General features: G+C 31.6%; 1 protein-coding gene across 2 annotated transcripts in view; it reads right to left on the bottom strand.

Moving 5' to 3' along the window:
- Positions 1 to 17,447, bottom strand: part of LOC126768905 (fasciclin-1) — a 76,687-nt gene extending 59,240 nt beyond the window's left edge. For both annotated transcript variants that reach the window (XM_050487317.1, XM_050487318.1), the window contains exon 1: positions 17,266 to 17,447. In XM_050487317.1, coding sequence (XP_050343274.1) covers positions 17,266 to 17,373 — 108 coding nt within the window. In that variant the 5' untranslated portion in view covers positions 17,374 to 17,447. The remainder of the gene's footprint in view (positions 1 to 17,265) is intronic.
- Between the last annotated feature and the right edge of the window lie 358 nt (positions 17,448 to 17,805).

Genomic DNA, 17,805 nt, shown 5'->3' with positions numbered 1-17,805 from the left:
AACAATGTATTTCACGTTAGATAGTGTTAGCTTGGCCATTAAAAATTTGCTGACCATAACTTCGTTGCCACGATGGAAGCCATAGCAGTGGGCGGCTCCGTTTGAAACCGGAACACATCCTTGAGGGGCTTCCGGTAAATTGCCCACTTTTTTACCGACTTATGATAGGTGTAATCTACTTAATGTAAGAATAAAATAACTTTTTTGCTCCATACAAATTCTTTAACGTTTTTAAAAGTTACGGGTAAAAAAATGTTCTTCTTGGTGGGCATTATAAAATACTATTACTATGGACAGCGACTTCACTCGTGTGTGATGTGTTAAGGAGCGTATGTCTTTTTTAGTACCACTGACAACGTATAAAAAAAACTTGTGATGATCGAATGAAAGTGTATTAAAGAAACAAACTCACATTAGCATTTATAATATTAGTTAGAATATTGTTTGAAGTCTTACCCAAACTGATGACGCTTATCTACCCAACATTAACCTACTCGGCATAAAATATAATTGAATAAAATTGAACATTATTATTCTACGTACAACAAAGATTCGACCCGCATACTTTTGCTCCTGACTGTAGAGGGATGAGTCTTTTATGTGACGTTAAGCTGGTATTTTTATGTTAACAATAGCAAGTTGTGTAACATTTTTAATGTCATTTTACCCCATACATAGTACAAAATCAGGGGATTTTATATTTATATGATCCGAGTCATAAAATTTATCGCAACTTTCACTTTTTTGTAATATTTTTTGATTAATGACGACTTTATTAATCACATTTTCGTTTTACAATTAAATTCTAATAATATTTCATTGAAATATTTAAAAATAAATTATTCAATATTTTGTCTCAATAAACTTTTTCTGTACATAATTGTAAATATAATAATTAGGATGAAATATAAGTAAACATACAGAGAAGTTTTTGAAAAAAGGATATTTGTTTTATATACACAAGAAACACTCGTGATTGGTAAACTATTTATAGTGTCAGTAGAGCAGTTGCTCGTCTGCATTCCTATGCAATCATATTTTAGTAAAAAAAATAATAATTCATTTAAATTACATGTCAAAATAGCAATTCATTTAAATTTGTCAGTGAGTTAATTAAAGCATGTATCTTTTATATTTACAACGCATATAACGTTTTCACATACAAAATATCTAGTATCGGATTTAAATTATGCATATTTGTCATGACTTATTAGTCATCATGCATGTTTTGCTGCGATAATATGCATGCATAATGTTTGTAATAAAATTTTAACAAGCCACCGCTTCGTTCTGGAGTTCGTTGACATAAATCGATGAGATATATATTTATATCATCTATTTGTTCCAAAACTCCTGGTAACATTGGATTCGAAAATAAACCTAATTGCCTTTATCACAAATAAAACATTCATACTTCGAGCGATCCTAATAATGATCTTAACAAGGCTCACGAAAAAAATGACTATCTTTTTAGCCATATGTACTTCTCGAGTCGAAACATTTTCGTTTATCAAGGTCACCAACATCAATAAGACTTCAAGGGTATCAAGATCACAATATCTGACAATATAGAAGATACACCGCAAAAAAATGGTAAAACTCTAAACATGAATAAAGCGACAAGTGGCAGTTCAATAGAATAGGTAACCAGCTACAATAATAATATATTAAAAAAGGAGGTTGAATTATCGATTGAAAATCATTTCTCTTAACATGCGGACAGTGCCTTTAGGAGAAAAGGACTACCTGGTTAATTGTATCTTCGAATGTAGCGACTCATATAATAATAATCGAACTTCACTTCAAGAAGTTCATTTAATCGTATATAATAATATGTTTATTTTATTGAAAAAATAAGGTTTTTATTTATTTTAATTCATATTTATTTATTGTTGTCCTTTAATTTTAAAATAATTTCGATAACTATCAATTTCAACCTTTGACATCTGCCAGGCTTACCGCGATGGTCATATCTTTTATAATTTATGTTATGAAATCGATTACATTACGTACAAAGTACGATTTCATTATTGAAAGAAAATTCGTTAAATGTATATATATTCGAAAATACTTTATAAAGAACATTCCTCATTTGCATTCATGCATGCATTTGCCTATCCAAATAATATATGCAGAAGTTTAAGACTAACGGAAGGGTTAGTAGCAAACCATTTACATTGCAAATGCTCTAATCAGTCTGGCTATTTGCGTCAATGAATAGAAGTCCAGCAGTGTACTTAGTCACTGGTATACATACCAATAACCTATAGAATTCCTTCCTATGTACACAGTGACTTCTTGGGAGGAATTTATTGACATTCTTTTGAATGAGGTGCACTCGATGATTGGCTTATCGTCGTTTGATATGGAAATGCTCATAGTTAGATCAGGTCAACCATTGCCATGATTAATGCATTGAAAATCCTAGTATATTTTTTGTTGTGTGTTCAAGTAACGAGACAGACATATTCTAAAATATTATCTACCTTAGTTATATTGGAAACAGTGTTTATTCGTGGTCTTAAAGTAAACCCTTTTAAAAAAATTACTTATCGCCCTGAATATTTTTCGATTACTGTATTTAAATCGCACTACGCAAAATAGATAAAACTATTTTATTTTCGTATTTTATAATTTAAATGTAGCATATTATAAATAATGTGAAGAGTACCGATGTCTCGCGGCAAGTGTGAATATCAAAATAAAGTCTCGATCACAATAAAAGTCGATAAAAAGACGCTCGCGTGTGGTGTTTTTGTGTTATGACATATTGTACTGACGCTAGACGTTTACGCTGTTTCGAAATAATACGTTTGAACGCCGCCGACGACATGAATATGTCAACAGCATTTGCATCGTGACGTGGCGTAGTGTGACCCTGGGCGATGACGTTTATTGGGGCCACAGGCTAAGACGTAATCCATACCTACCTTTATTTGCGCAGTTTCAATCACCAAATAACAAAGAAGCGATGTAATGTACACATATTTTATGCATCAAGTATTTTAAATGGCTAAATTTTAAGTAGATCGGTGGGACAGGCAAATACTAGAACTTGATGTTAAGTGTACACAAACGACCATAGACATTGCCACTGTAAGAAATAGTAATCATCCATACATAAACGTCAAAGCGCCACCAACCTTGGTAATTGAGACATTATTTCCCTTGTGCCTGTAGTTCTCTCACCTCTCAAACCATAACACATCAATACTAAGTATTATTATATTTATTAATATTAGTTATATTTAGCGGTAACGGTAACGTAGCGGTATCATACGGTAACTACCCAGACGGGCTTGCATAAAGCCCACCACCAAGTCTTATACATGACTTTATGGCACGTCAAGTTGTTAGTTATAATGTAATTACTTTACAGTTTTTACTGAATTTATAACATTATTAGTATCAAAGTAAATTATTAGATATTATTTACAAGTAAAGATAGATAATATTTATTCACATAACATAAATAACGACTTTTTACGGAAAATTAATTATTCTGCATCGATAGAAATTGGAAATTATTACAAACATTTGTCCCTAAGCTGGTTGATAATTTGCAAATAGGAAGTTTCCATAGCGAATGTATACTGATCACGGTTCATCTACTTTTGTTGACAACGGTTAAGGGACGGTAATAAATTAACCGTCATGACGTATTCAATGGGCCGCGAATAAGTTTTAAATTCGCGGAGAAAAAATGGATGAGCATTCATAGAAAATACGACTGTGTATTTATTTGATATGTTCAAAATTATATAAAACGTAATAATTACATATTATAAAATTAAGTTACATTATCACGTCGGTTTGTCTGTCTGAACGCCATAAACATAAAAACTACCGAACGGTTTTCCATAAGGTTTTCACCGATGAAACCGAATGGATGGAATTATTCTTGAGGAATGTGTGTATATTATTAAGGTGTTGTGTAAATTGGCTGAAATGTGACTTTGATTGTTGGAGATGTCGGAAAAAATCATAAAAAACTGGGAGATTTAATGACGGGCGCGTAAACCAATAGTGTTACGATATGTAGTGTTATTACGATATAAACGTTATGCGAAGCCAGAACGGATAGCTCCCCTATCCCCTATCCCTTCATAGGAACTTCGATTATAAAATACTTTTAGTTATTTTAGGTTTAAAATTTTCGTAAGCGGATTAAAGGTATATACAACAAAAATATTTATTGTTCTGATGTGAGAGCAAAGGTTTTTTTTTCTTTTTTGTTATATTTATTAATTACGCACCATCTTTTTTATTTATAAATTTTTTTTGTTACAGTTATGTGATATGTTATTAACATGATATATACAGTAACAGTAACAGCCTGTTATGTTCCCACTGCTGGGCTAAGTCTTCCTCTCCCTTTTGAAGAGAAGGTTTGGAGCTTATTCCACCACGCTCCAATGGGGTTAGTAGAATACACATGTGGCAGAATTTCAATGAAATTGGACGCATGCAGGTTTCCTCACGATGTTTTCCTTCACGGTTAAGCAGAGATGAATTAAAATCACTGTTAAGGACGTGAAAATTCAGTGGTGCTTGCCCGGGTTTGAACCCACGATCATGGGTTAAGATTCACGCGTTCTTACTACTAGGCCGTCTCGGCTTCTACATTATATATAGTATAGGTAAATAGAAGAAAATAAACTGCTTTCTTCCGGCTAGCTTGTTATCTATACTGAAATATACATATACCAACTCATGTATGAGTAGTTGCTTATCATCCAAATACTGTTAATGTAATAATAAATACCTATGTTTCAATGATAATCACATCACATTCGTGCAAACTAAATTATTTTAACAATAAAGCTATTTGAATAAAGTCTTTAATCTTTATTTAAAATATAATAACATTATCGACATGCAAATATGTTTAAAAATGCAATACTGTAGCCGCAAAATGCACTCGTAAAAGAGTACTTCGCAAGCGCCGCAGCCGTATAAGGGCTACAAGCAGGGTGACGGTCACGATAAACCACCGGATGTAGCAGAACAATAGTACCCACGATCCACAAGTCACGTTCGGTAGACAAGCTGTACTCCATCCAATTAATACATACTTCACATAACAAGATTTCGCGCTTCGACTTTTATGCGGTTGCTATAACGTCACGTAACTGTTATTTTTCTAGAAACTCACAACCTTACTTATAAACGAAGCTTAGCGGTTGATTAGTTAAAGCATGCTCTGTCTTTTTCTTTCGAATGTCAAACCAATAATGATAGAAAGATTGAAACCAGTGTAACGGCCTTAATTATAAACGTTACCGGCTGATTAGTTAAACATTTTCTGTCATTACTAATTTGACATTCGAAAGAAGAAGACGCAGCAATGTTTAACTATGCACCCGTTGAACAACGTTTCTACGAGTAATTTCGTGATTTCTCTCTTTATTGATTTAATATCATCGAGTAAATAACTTCTAAGAAAATAATTAACTTTATAAATAACACCCGGTTTCCTTGAATCGTTTGCAATAAAGATTAGGGTCTCCGATTTACTGGGGAAATCAATTTGCATAATCGGAATACAAAAACAATATCTCCGGCGTTTCTCAGTTTCCGCTTACTCTGAATTGTAAGGACTGTTTCACGATGTATATTTTATTTATTCGTTATATATCTTAAACGAAGATTAAGTTTAAGCCCGGGCAAGCACTGAGCTTGCGTCTGCTTTATTTGTGCTTATAATTCACTGTGCTCGCCGGTAAAGTAAATCTTGTGAGGAAACCTGCATGTGTTAGATAAAAATCTGTCACATTTGTATTCACAAAACCACCTCAGAGCAGCGTTGTGGAATAAGCACCAAAACCTTCTCATCAAAAGGAGGGGAGGACTTAGCTCAGCAATAGTCCAGCTGTAGGCTGTATTTTTATCTATAGAATTTAATTGCAGGATAGTTAGATTGAATGGTTATTTTGGTTGTATAATAACGACGTTCGACAAAAAATTTACTAGCTGATATAAAGATGCTTAGTAATTAAACAAGTATATTATATAATAATATAAAAAACTGGAGTCTGTTAAGAAAAATAAAAGCTCTGTATTTACTAAGCTAAACTATTGGTTTAGCTTAGTAAATACAGAGCAAATTATTCCTGTATTTACTAAGCTAAACTATTGGTTTAGCTTAGTAAATACAGGAATAATAGGAAGCTGAAATATAATTTTAACAAATTATCTTTACTATGTATATATACCAAATTTTTTTAGGATGCGAAATAAGGTCATGACCAATCTGTACAATGCGCTGTGCATCCGCTCTTGTGTATGCCTTCCTACACGACTTGAAATTTTGTTACAGGACTTACTACAGGACTTAAATGTTATCAATAGTTGAATATTCGCTATTCTTGATGATAATATTTATAACGCGATCAATTCTGAACGTGAACGAAATCAAAGACAAATAAACACAAATTTTCTAGTAAATACATTATCCACCAACGTACCTATAGTATTGAAATTCCATTAGAGCGAAAGTATTACAAAGCAGTTAACCGAAACATACATAATAGATCAAGCTTTAAGTACTTTACGGTGATATAAAAAAAAATATAAAACCTGCTTTAAATAAACCTTACAAAACACATATATAAAACATTATAATTTAAGAGTTCTTTACTCTGTATTTTTTGTGGAAAATTACGATTTTTCATGAAAGAAACCTGTATAAACTTAAAACCAAAACCTCATCTAATTACAAAAGTTAAGCTAAGTTACAAGATATCTTATCTTATCTTATCTTATCTTCTTATCTATAAGTTACAAGATATCTTATCTTGTAACTATAATTTATATTTAAGCAATTATTTAAAAAAATATGTGTATATTCAATGAACCAATAATACAATATACCTCTTGAAATAATAAATAAATATTAGAAACTGGAATTTATTCTACAGGGAAATGAATTTTAATAAAAAAGTCATATTTTTTATAAAGGTAATCAAGTATTTTTATTTTTTATCATTGTGCTCTGCAATCCAAATACATTTACGCAATTGTAATAAAATTTAACTTAATATTTATCAAACAAATGTATTGATAAAAAAGTCTATTTAAATTTTCACGCTAATATTGCAATTGCATGAGAACAACATTGAAATAGACTTTAATCGTTGTGTAGTGAATACTATACCTATTTTATTTCAAATTATGGGTTAATTTTAACCGAATTAACAACTTTTTATTGTACCTTTACATGTAAGACTATTTACATTTGGAACAATATTTATTTGTACTTAGGTCTATGTCAGTTAGATTTCTAAATAAAGAGGTCTTATATAAAAAGTTTTGATATATGCAACGAAACTATTATATTATTAATTAGGAATATTTTAAAAAGTTTGTTTTGCTAAGTAAAAGTTTTGATCTCTGTTTTAATTAAATTTAATTCTTAACTGTTGTATTTTTTGGAATTATATCAATGATGTGTTGTATTACGATAATTAAGCACTATATTTAGCTATTTTAATGTTGAAGTAAGTTTTTTTAAGCATATTTATATTTTTCGGCAAGTGATTGTTAGTAAGCCGAATAAATGAACTAAATATATGCGATCAGTGTATCTCATCACGAATATCTCATATTATACATTAAAATAAAGCTTGGCAGTGTAATAAATTATGTGTACTTTGATTAAAAATATATTTTCAGTGATTTTATAACAATGACTATTGTAGTGAACGAATAATTACATTGTTGATACGAAATCCCAAAGAAAAAGTAAAAGTATTAATTTTCGCTAACCCCTCGCCGACGAAAAATTTTACAAAAGCGAAAACAATTTGTTCCGTAATTTAGAATGAATTCAAACTCTTTATATGTAACTATACGATTACTGAACGACTCTAAAATTTAATTATTACCGTGTATACCAGTACGGTCATACCCTTAGATTAACCTTTTGATGTAACTGGCGTGTAATCGCAGGTAACATGCAAAGCTTTTAAGTAATGAATTTCTTAGCCGTATGCGACGTATCACATCATATTTCTACTTGGGCACATAACGTCATTCTTATTTCTTACTTTTAATTTTATATTGTAAGGAAGAATAATCTAGTCTAGCTATTACCACTCACGTGGTTAAGCTAATTATAGCAATTAGCATTATAAACTTACTTGTGACATCAAGAAAATCTAATATAACCTAAGTTGATAAGAAAAAATATATCTTATAATTTTCGTTTAGAATGAAAACAACATAAAACAAATAGTGTCACTGTAGAGCGTTGTCCAAATCCATCTGTGTGAGTTTTCCACCATTTCATTCATTCATTCTACCGCTAAATATCAATGCTATGTATATATATTTCTGTATTCCGGTTGCAAGTACGAATGAGTCAGTGAAATTATAGACGCAAGGGGCAACTAATAAAAATACTAGATCCCAGGCTGACAGCGCTTTAATAGAATTGGAATAAGTTTAAATTTCTTAAATCACCAATGTCATGGTTTTACCATATGGTAGGTCCATTTGCTAGTCTGTTTTCCACGAGGATGAAAAAAACAGTGCTTAGGTGGCTTTATATGGTTTCGTTTGGAGATTGTATCTCGATTACAGCCGTTCTGTTTTGTAATCCAGGGTCTGATCTATTCACGAACATAATTTTCCTCAAATCCGTTCAGATCTCTAGTACGGATATACACCGATTTCTTATCATTACCTATTTGCAGATATCATTTTGTTAAGACCCAACCTGGAGCTAATACGATTGAAACGCACGCCCCTCTCGACACGCGATCACATTTCTTATTTTTGCTATCCAAAATGACCGGCATTATTGAATTTGATTTTTTGTCGTGTTGCCTATTTTATAAAAATTATTCTGAATAATATGGTATTTTAATTTTAAATTGTTAATTTATACAAAATGTTGTCATTTTTTTTCCGTGGTCTCAACAGTGACAATATTTATATTTATAGAATATTGAAGTATGGGTGACACGGGACAGGTGATGGTGTTTTTCGCGAAAATAAAATGTAATAAGCGCCATAAGCTTTTTATTGTTATAAAATAAAACGAAAGGTTTTTACAAAAAATCTTGAGAGGTAATCCTCGATTATTTGTAAATATAATTTATAATCCAGTTCTTGTCTCAAACAAATGATTATATCTTATATTAGAACCTTTATCAAAGGATCCTTCCTTTGATTTTATAGGTTCGAGAAAAATATATTCATCTATCTTATTGATCTGACACAACCATTGTAAATACAATATTATTTAACTATGAACTGGATTTACCCATGCAAAATCGAACAAAAGATTATCAATTTTGCTTTATACTTCCTACCTTTCGATAGTCAATTAGTCAGTATTAAAAACTTCATAAGCTTTTATATGGAATACGCGTATTTTTTAGTTTATTTGCCTTCCGCCGCGATTTTATTTTAAAATCAACAATAAATATATCTTGAAAATGTTGAGTTTATAGTTCAAGATTTTTTGCTTTATAATATTATATTAATCTTCAAACTGTTTTTTTTCTCATTACACGAATCACCCACAACAGAAATAAATAACAAATGTATCTCAAATATAAGTTACATGAAACATTTCAGTTAACAACAATGAATTTATTTAAAGCCATATCTAGAATTCCTTTCGGTATACAGTATGTATTATAATAGTACGTGGCAAGCGATAATCTTACGGGGACGGAATATAAAGTAACAAAGATGTGTCACCTCGCGCGCATCCAGAAGCCTATATTGAATTCCATACCAATTGTTAGATGTTACCTCTAAGAATACAGGAAATGAAAACAGGATATATTGTCACGCCTGTTTATAATGTACAAAATTCGAAATATTACTTAACAGGCTATCGCTTGCGACTTTCCTAGAACTTGTATACATATAATATTTGTTTATACCTTAACATTAGCCAAACTTCGGTGTCCCTTTCGTTTTCTCATATTATATTGATATTCAAAATTGTTAATAAATTTATTGCTTTTGTTTAATTGATTGTCATGAGGTCATGCCTTTTCAAAATTAGCCATGAAACTAAGATTATCTACCACAATAAAGATAATAAATCAATTATCACTAAATGACATAAGTATTGTTTGCATAATAGTTAATAAATATTTTAATTAAAATATTGGGATTACGTTAATATACAATTTGTAATCAGTTTGTAGGCGAATTTAACTGTAATTGAAGTTTCATTTTAGTCTGGTCAAAATAGTTCAAGAAAATAATGGTAAGGTCACCCTAATTCGCATTAAGTTGAAAATTGGTACATGACTGTCTTCAGTACACTAGATACAAATAAGGCAATGACATAAATAAAATATAAAAACTCCACCGAATCTACGTCTGCTTAATAAAATATTCAAGATCAAACGTCAAGCTCGTGAGTGTAATCATGAAAAATATATAATATTAATTGAAATATCAATTTTGACTAGATTATTTTCACATGACCAGTAGAGATAGCTTTACATAACACGGCACATAATAAAATAATTTACAGCGTCCAAAATGCATGGACAACCATACAATAAAGCTACACTAGAGACTCGTTCAGATTTTACAAACATACACGTTTCCTGTTTCATTATGGTAACATCAGTTAAAAATTATAGCATTATGTGATGATATTTTTTGTTAATTAAGTATTTTTTTTTTTAAAAGTCACCGAAGATTTCATTTTAAATGACTAATGATTTTACATTATACGTCTGTTAGCTTTATAAGAATTTTATTAAATAATGTTGTTTTTTTATGTTATTGTATTGAGATTCTTCGTTTCAAAGGTCAATTTTAAAATGTATATATACATTTTATATAAGTTCACCTTTTATTACTGTAGATCAAATCTTGCAACTGAATTTTCAACAAGTTCCAGCTAGCTGAAATTAAACGTACATTTTCATTGCTAGTGACAGTACAATGTATTCTAAGCTTCTTTTTAATTTTTTTATTCCTATTGCGTGTGCGTTAAAAAGAACTGATCAATACCGTTTTGATAATTTTATTCTTCGAGATTAAGATTTTATAACTTTATTTGTTTAAAACTATAAACAATACAGTAAAAGCCTGTAAATGTCCTCCTGTCCTTGAGTAGAAGGTATATTAAAAACACAAATTAAGCACATGAAAAATTAGAGGCACTTGCCCTGGTTTGAACTCACGATCATTGATTAAGATTCATGCGTTCTAACCACTGGGCCATCTCGGCTTAATAAACATAAATACAGATAATAAAAAATGTAATCATATTAGTGTCATGATAAAAAAAAACAATAACGAAATATTAATTTATTAGTTATAATATTTTAACTATATTATTAGTATTTCTAACAATTTCTTGGCATAAAATATATCTGGAGAGGTCATTCTGGTAACATAATATCAAAGATAAATCTTCACGTCCACAAAGGAAGCTTAAATAAAATTAATTTGACCGTTAATTGACAAGGGCCCGTTGTCCACCATAATTGCTTCTTGAAGGAAGTAAGTAAAAAAGTCAATGTTCTTTTGCATAAAATTTATCGCTTCATATAAGAATATATTTTTTGTCTTAGGTCTAGATTCCAAAAAAAATTCGGAATTTTTACCTATATTATATACATTATGATAATCTACAGTTCGTTCAGACTCCTAGAAAAAATCGATTATACTGATTTCAGTTTAAGCAACTAATTATTTTTAAATGTTCTTTTATAATATTTAACGTGATTACATAAGATGTTTTCAACATAAAACCCTGTCATATATAATTCATCACGAATTTATTTATGTGAAACGTCTATTGACACGCCTTGTGGCTAATATCGACTACAATTCCGTGACGGCAAACGGCATGATGCTCTTTTATGCAGTCCAACGGCTTAACGTGCTTTCCGATGCGCGGGCCCCAATAAATTTTTAATGGCCCGACCTAGGATTTGTACCCAGGACCTCCGGTTTTGCGGCGTTACATCTAGTCACTAGACCAACGAGGCAGTAATTACATTAATACCAGAGTCAAGCTCTTAGTTAATAAATTCTTAACCTTATTGTTCTAATCAACTGGAGTTTGTATTATGAATAGCTTATAGACCCTTTGTAATTTGAATTACGCTACGCCTGTACCGGCTGCTACTGGCACCATGGTATTATCGTAATTATTTTGTGTTTCAAAGGTACAACCTAACGTTAACAAGCCTATATTACTTGTTTGAACCTTAGACATTTGGCAACTATGAAATGTATCTATCTAATGACATCTCTTGCATGTATTATTCACAAAATATCTAAAATTCAAATAGTCTCATGTCTTGCGTAAACGCTTCTACTTTATACGAAACTATATCAATATGATATTAAAGCTTATTATTATTTTGAACATTTTTTTCTACAAATATTAAACAACAATATTTTCTATTTTCAAAGCAATAACTCGATACAATTTAAAAAACAATCTTTAAAATAAATATAGCTTTAGTACAAATGTTCGGGCCCCGGTTATTTTTCTTGAAAGAACATTGACGTAATAAAAATATAATTAAATACATACCAAATTAATTTAATATTAACATATTCGCTTATTATAAAAAAAAAGATCATTAGTATATCTAGTCAGATCGCACGTGTGCTTAAAAATAAACTTATCAAATCTTACTCTAAATAATATAAGCATTATTTTATGACCTAGTCCCAAAAAGTTAAGATATACAGCATATGCTTCGTAATACTAGCGGGGATATAGACAACGCAATATTGCCCAAACGGATGTAGCCGTTTGAGACGTCTGCCCAATTAAGCAGCCGAGAGTGTATCAAAGCGTAATCGATGTGTATTTTATTGAACTGCGAAGCTAAGATTCTGTTTGAGCAAACTTTTTTATACAATGCCGCTTGAAAATTTTTCGTCCACTTTTACTTTCGAATAAATTCATTGATACAACTGTGATAATTGATTTTCTTAGTTATTTTTTTATGAAATAAAATATTGTGACAAAATTGTTTTAACACATTTCCTTTAAAAGTGGAAAAACATCAAAAGTATTTCAAGTTTATCATTTAGCTAGTAGTTTATCACCGCAAGTGAATCTCGATTGAATTAAAAACAACATTTGCGGAACCTCAGGAGATATCTTCCGAGGAGTAAAGAAATGTCATGTCAGTCCTCTGAAGAAATTTACACAAAGGCACCTTTCCGCGTCTAGTGCATCTTAAAATTCTAAGACGTTAATGTAATGAATGTTCCATTCGCTTAATAGCTTTTGCCCTTTTGGTCTTGAGAAATTCAGTTTTCACAATTTTCCGTTTAATAATGAAAAAAATAAATATATTACTCACAAGCAATTTGTAAGTCGCTACTTACAAACATTTTATTGGATTACTAAGACAGCTTCCAGCTCATTTGAACTTGCTTTAGTTTCATTAACCTTATGTGACCAATTAGCAATAAAGGCTCGCAGATGGTCTTCTTCCGGAGAAAAGAAAATAACATTTGACTTACTTCCTCTTGTTATGTACACGTTAGGTCAAAAGTTTATATAATGTTCGTAAGCGACAATAATATTACGTGAAAGTTATTGTTAAATTTAATTAAAGATATAGCCTAATTTTTATTATGATTTACTTAATTTTTATGAACTGCAAATTTTAATTTTAATTTTATTGGTAAAGCTCAATTCCGTAAGAACATACTTGAGACTCACCGCAAAAAAAATCGTGAGATATCAGAAAGTGATACGTGATAATGACCATAATTATAAATGACCAAAATTATAATATTTCAAGAATACACTCATCAAAATACGTCTTCTACGTCGGTTGTCAATATTTCACGGTGAGTAATTAAGTGAGTCTTTAAAAGAATAGCAGTGCTACCAGCACTAAAATTAATATTATTTACGATATGTTTCGTGGTAGTTTGCGATTGACATATTTACGCATACTTTCCATGTACATTTAAATAAGCTATGTATATAATATATTATATCATTTATAAAACGAGATGATTCAATTAAATAACAAACGCAAACAAAATTATGAAATATTTTTCATTCAAATATAAAATTTAATTTGGCAAACTCAGACAAGCTTTCAACAATGTTATCTTGATTAAACGACAAAAATACAGAGTGACAAAGTTAGTAAGCTTTCGATAATTAACTAAAACTTTCAATCAAAGCTTGTAAAGTGACTTACAATATCATCACTAACTTTCTTTTTAATAACATCTGGCTTAGCCACCTACTTAAAGTGTGTTTAAAATAGATTGCTTTAATGAAGTTGTATTTATTAATATATAGACAAAACATCATTCCTGACTGATCTATCACGAGATCTAGAAAACTATATATCCGATTGACTTGAAATTTGAGTAATTACTCCATTCGCGTAGAAGTCCTGGATGGATGGAAATGGATTTTTTGGAAATTTCAACTTCAAGGGAGGGCTAGCTTGGTATCAAAGAGTCATAGCGGTGAGAGCGATACGTGGGTACCGTACGGTGACGGTCTCCTTCCGCGAAAATGTCATGTCGCAGAAGGAGGAAGACTCGCTTCGCCGAAGACGACCGGGGAGAAGGCGTCGGCGCTATGCGCATCTTCTCCTCCCACTCTAAGTGTTGCCGGGGTTAGGGGGTCTTTGTACCCTGAGAACCCCCTAGGATTTGGAGGCCTGCAGAGGCGGGCCAACCGTCGGGCCGTCACGGTAGTATGCGCAAGCGATCCCGTGACGCCCCTTGAAAAGGCGGTGTGGGTACCGCTGGTTTTTTAGTGGGTATTCCGGCGCATGCTCGGCGCCGGCGAGTCCCATTTCCCCCCCCCCCCCCCCCCACTTCAAGTGGGGGAAACGCGTAAACGCGTTTTTCAGCGAAAAAAAAAGGGCTAGCTCGGTATGCAATAGGATAAAAGTCGGGACAAACGGACGGGCAACTGGTAATTACATAAAAACGTTTACCTATTTCTCTTTTTTGTTCTAGTTAAGAAAGGCACAGAACAAAAATTGAGTCGCATGTTGGTAAGTCTCTTTCGCTGATAGACTGATATTGGTACTGAAAGAATTATTCTATTATATCCTTCAATAAACCGCTTACTACATACCTACAGGATCTAATATGTTTTGCGCCTCCTTCTTTTATACCACATTAAAATAAAATTATAAATAAGGTCAGGGAAGATGAACATTGGCGGTCTTATAACTAAGATCGAGATCAACTTCTAGTGTCTGTAATAAAACTAGCTCACCCATTTTTCTGCGTATCAAATATCAATCAATTCTTTGTCAATAATAATCTGTATGGCAGAACTAATGGTGTGTTGGTTGTACCCACCCAAATGCCTGAACAAAACTCTACTACCGATAAAACCATGTTTATATTTTAATAAACGCGAATTATTCGTTTAATTATTATCAGAGTATAGAAAGCAAACATAATCTAAACGAACATGGCTTTTTATTGTTTAACTAGCTACCAGTTTAGCTAAAATACGCAAAGGTAGCGTCAACATAAAACGTTTATATCATAATAAATACAACTCTATAGGTTTTCGTGGCGTACGCTAGTAAAGCTCCCAGACGTATAAAAAAAATCCGATATTTTTAACATCGATCATCGTATTTCAGAAAATTTATGCAAACCCTTAATGAATAAATAAATTATACAACCAAACTTTCCTCAAACATGATTCTGTCCATAGGTGAAAGCCGTATGAATATCCGTTTGGTAATTTTTGAATCGCGTTCAGACGGACAGACAGACGCGGCTGGAGAATTTTGTTTTTTAATATATAGTAAATATAATTTAACAATTAAAGCCTCCTAATTGTAATAATATATATACACGGTTGAATGGCATACTTCATTCTAATATCGTCAATCACGGCTATCAAAGATGAACACAGGCGGACCATCTATGCCCTAAATGATCGTTTGAGAGACAATTATTACGGTTGCGTTGATGAAGACTTTAAGTATTTCAAATGTTCTTTCTCCGTTCAATTTTCTATTATAAACGCAAATGTGATATTTCACGTTTAGAAATCTCTCAATTGATTCATGTATGCTTCCTTAAAATCCATACTCAGTCACAGTTCATTTTTTTGCTAAATATTGTTTTATTCATTCAATCTGGCGCAACAAAAACTTCATTCTCATAATGTTATATTATGGCATATGTTATATAACAAACTAGCTGCTTCGCTTTGTTTCACCCGCGTTGAACGTTACAGCTCCGCCCCTGTTGGCCCTAACATGATGTTAGTTAGTCTATAAATGGGCTATATAACAGTTTTTTTTAAATCTTACTTGCAGATCCTGATTAACGTACTGCGTACATATAAATGTTGAAAGTTAATATATGAATACAATATTAAATAAAACGACTACTTTATCAGTCACCGGTAAGGAATTCTCGATCAGCGAGTACTACTATTGTGTGACTCATACGTTACCGTCGATTATAATTTATAATCGACATGATAGCTGTTAATAAAAACCTTGTTAGGAAAGTTTATTGAAATGCATTATTGATAATATTAATGAATATATTTAATTATTATTATTATTGAAATATCAAAATAAGTATCTAATTCACTCATCATTTTGTCGACCAAAATTTTCCTTAACCTCGGGGGCATTTGCCTGTTGGCACTACACTGTTTCATATTTCATATAAGTTGACTAGTTATAGTTTCTCGAGAGTAATAGTATGTATGAAGATTGTATTTATTAATTATAAGGTAAATGTTGTATTGAGCTAATTATCGTACAAGAATAAATATGTAAAATTTATGCGACCGATCTTTTAACAATTAGAAAAAAGGGCAGTCTTTTTGTCTTTAATTTCAATTATCATTAATGATATCAAACATTAAACCTATTTCGAAAAATTATAAGATATTCATTTTTTTAATAATTAAAAGGTAATTAAAGCGTAAAAAATTATGAAAGTTTTTTTTGTCTATTTAAATTTTACTTCAATCTTACTAACTTATAAATAATAAACGTAAACGCAATTTTTTCTGGTTTCACACGAACACGTATAACAAGTTCTTTCCTTGACGTCTCTGCACTAAGTGGTCTAGAAAGGTGTTAGCTACTGCCTCTAAAAAACTAGTGCACTCAAAATAAACAAACTGACTTACTTAAATAAAAATCTTTTTATTGTATAAATTAAAACCTTCATTCATTTTAAAAATACGTTAATATTAACGATACAAAACTTCTTGGTAAGTTGCCTCGCGAAGTGACACGAAGTATAAGTTATTAAATAAAAGTTTTGAGTTTCGAATACCTGTGACAAGTCCGCGTCCTCGGTGAGTTTTTCAGCGATGGTAGGCTTCCTGTCAGCTGCAGAAAAGCTTGCGAATATCACTAAAAACAGCACACTCAGTTTACCCATTGTAGTATCCAACTTCACTTGTCACTGTTCGAAACACTCGTAACGCATCGGTAGTAAGTCGCGCGGTAGGATTCAACGCGCGGCGGTAAATGCCGGAGACCGGAGTATACGCGGGACTCGACGACGAGGGAGGCACGACGCGTTACAGCCGATGTCTCTTTCCCGCTCACGCATTTAATGGTCAAACTTTTGCGGCCGGCTATCGCCTAATTCGTGGTCCATTTAAAATGTAACGGCAACGACTGTTAACGGCTTTTAAAGTTAATCTTATGTCACTTTATGACAATTTTGTTACCGGCAAAATTATTTGGGATAGATATATATATATTTACAAATTATATATAAGATATAAGCAGAGCAAAAGACCTGGTTATACCGGGTTGAACAATTATCTATCTTAGTAAATATTACGAAAGTATAATTTATTTTAAA

The sequence above is a fragment of the Nymphalis io genome, chromosome 6 (genome assembly GCF_905147045.1).
Source record: "Nymphalis io chromosome 6, ilAglIoxx1.1, whole genome shotgun sequence".
Taxonomy (NCBI): domain Eukaryota; kingdom Metazoa; phylum Arthropoda; class Insecta; order Lepidoptera; family Nymphalidae; genus Nymphalis; species Nymphalis io.
This window is presented reverse-complemented; position numbering and strand designations above follow the sequence as displayed.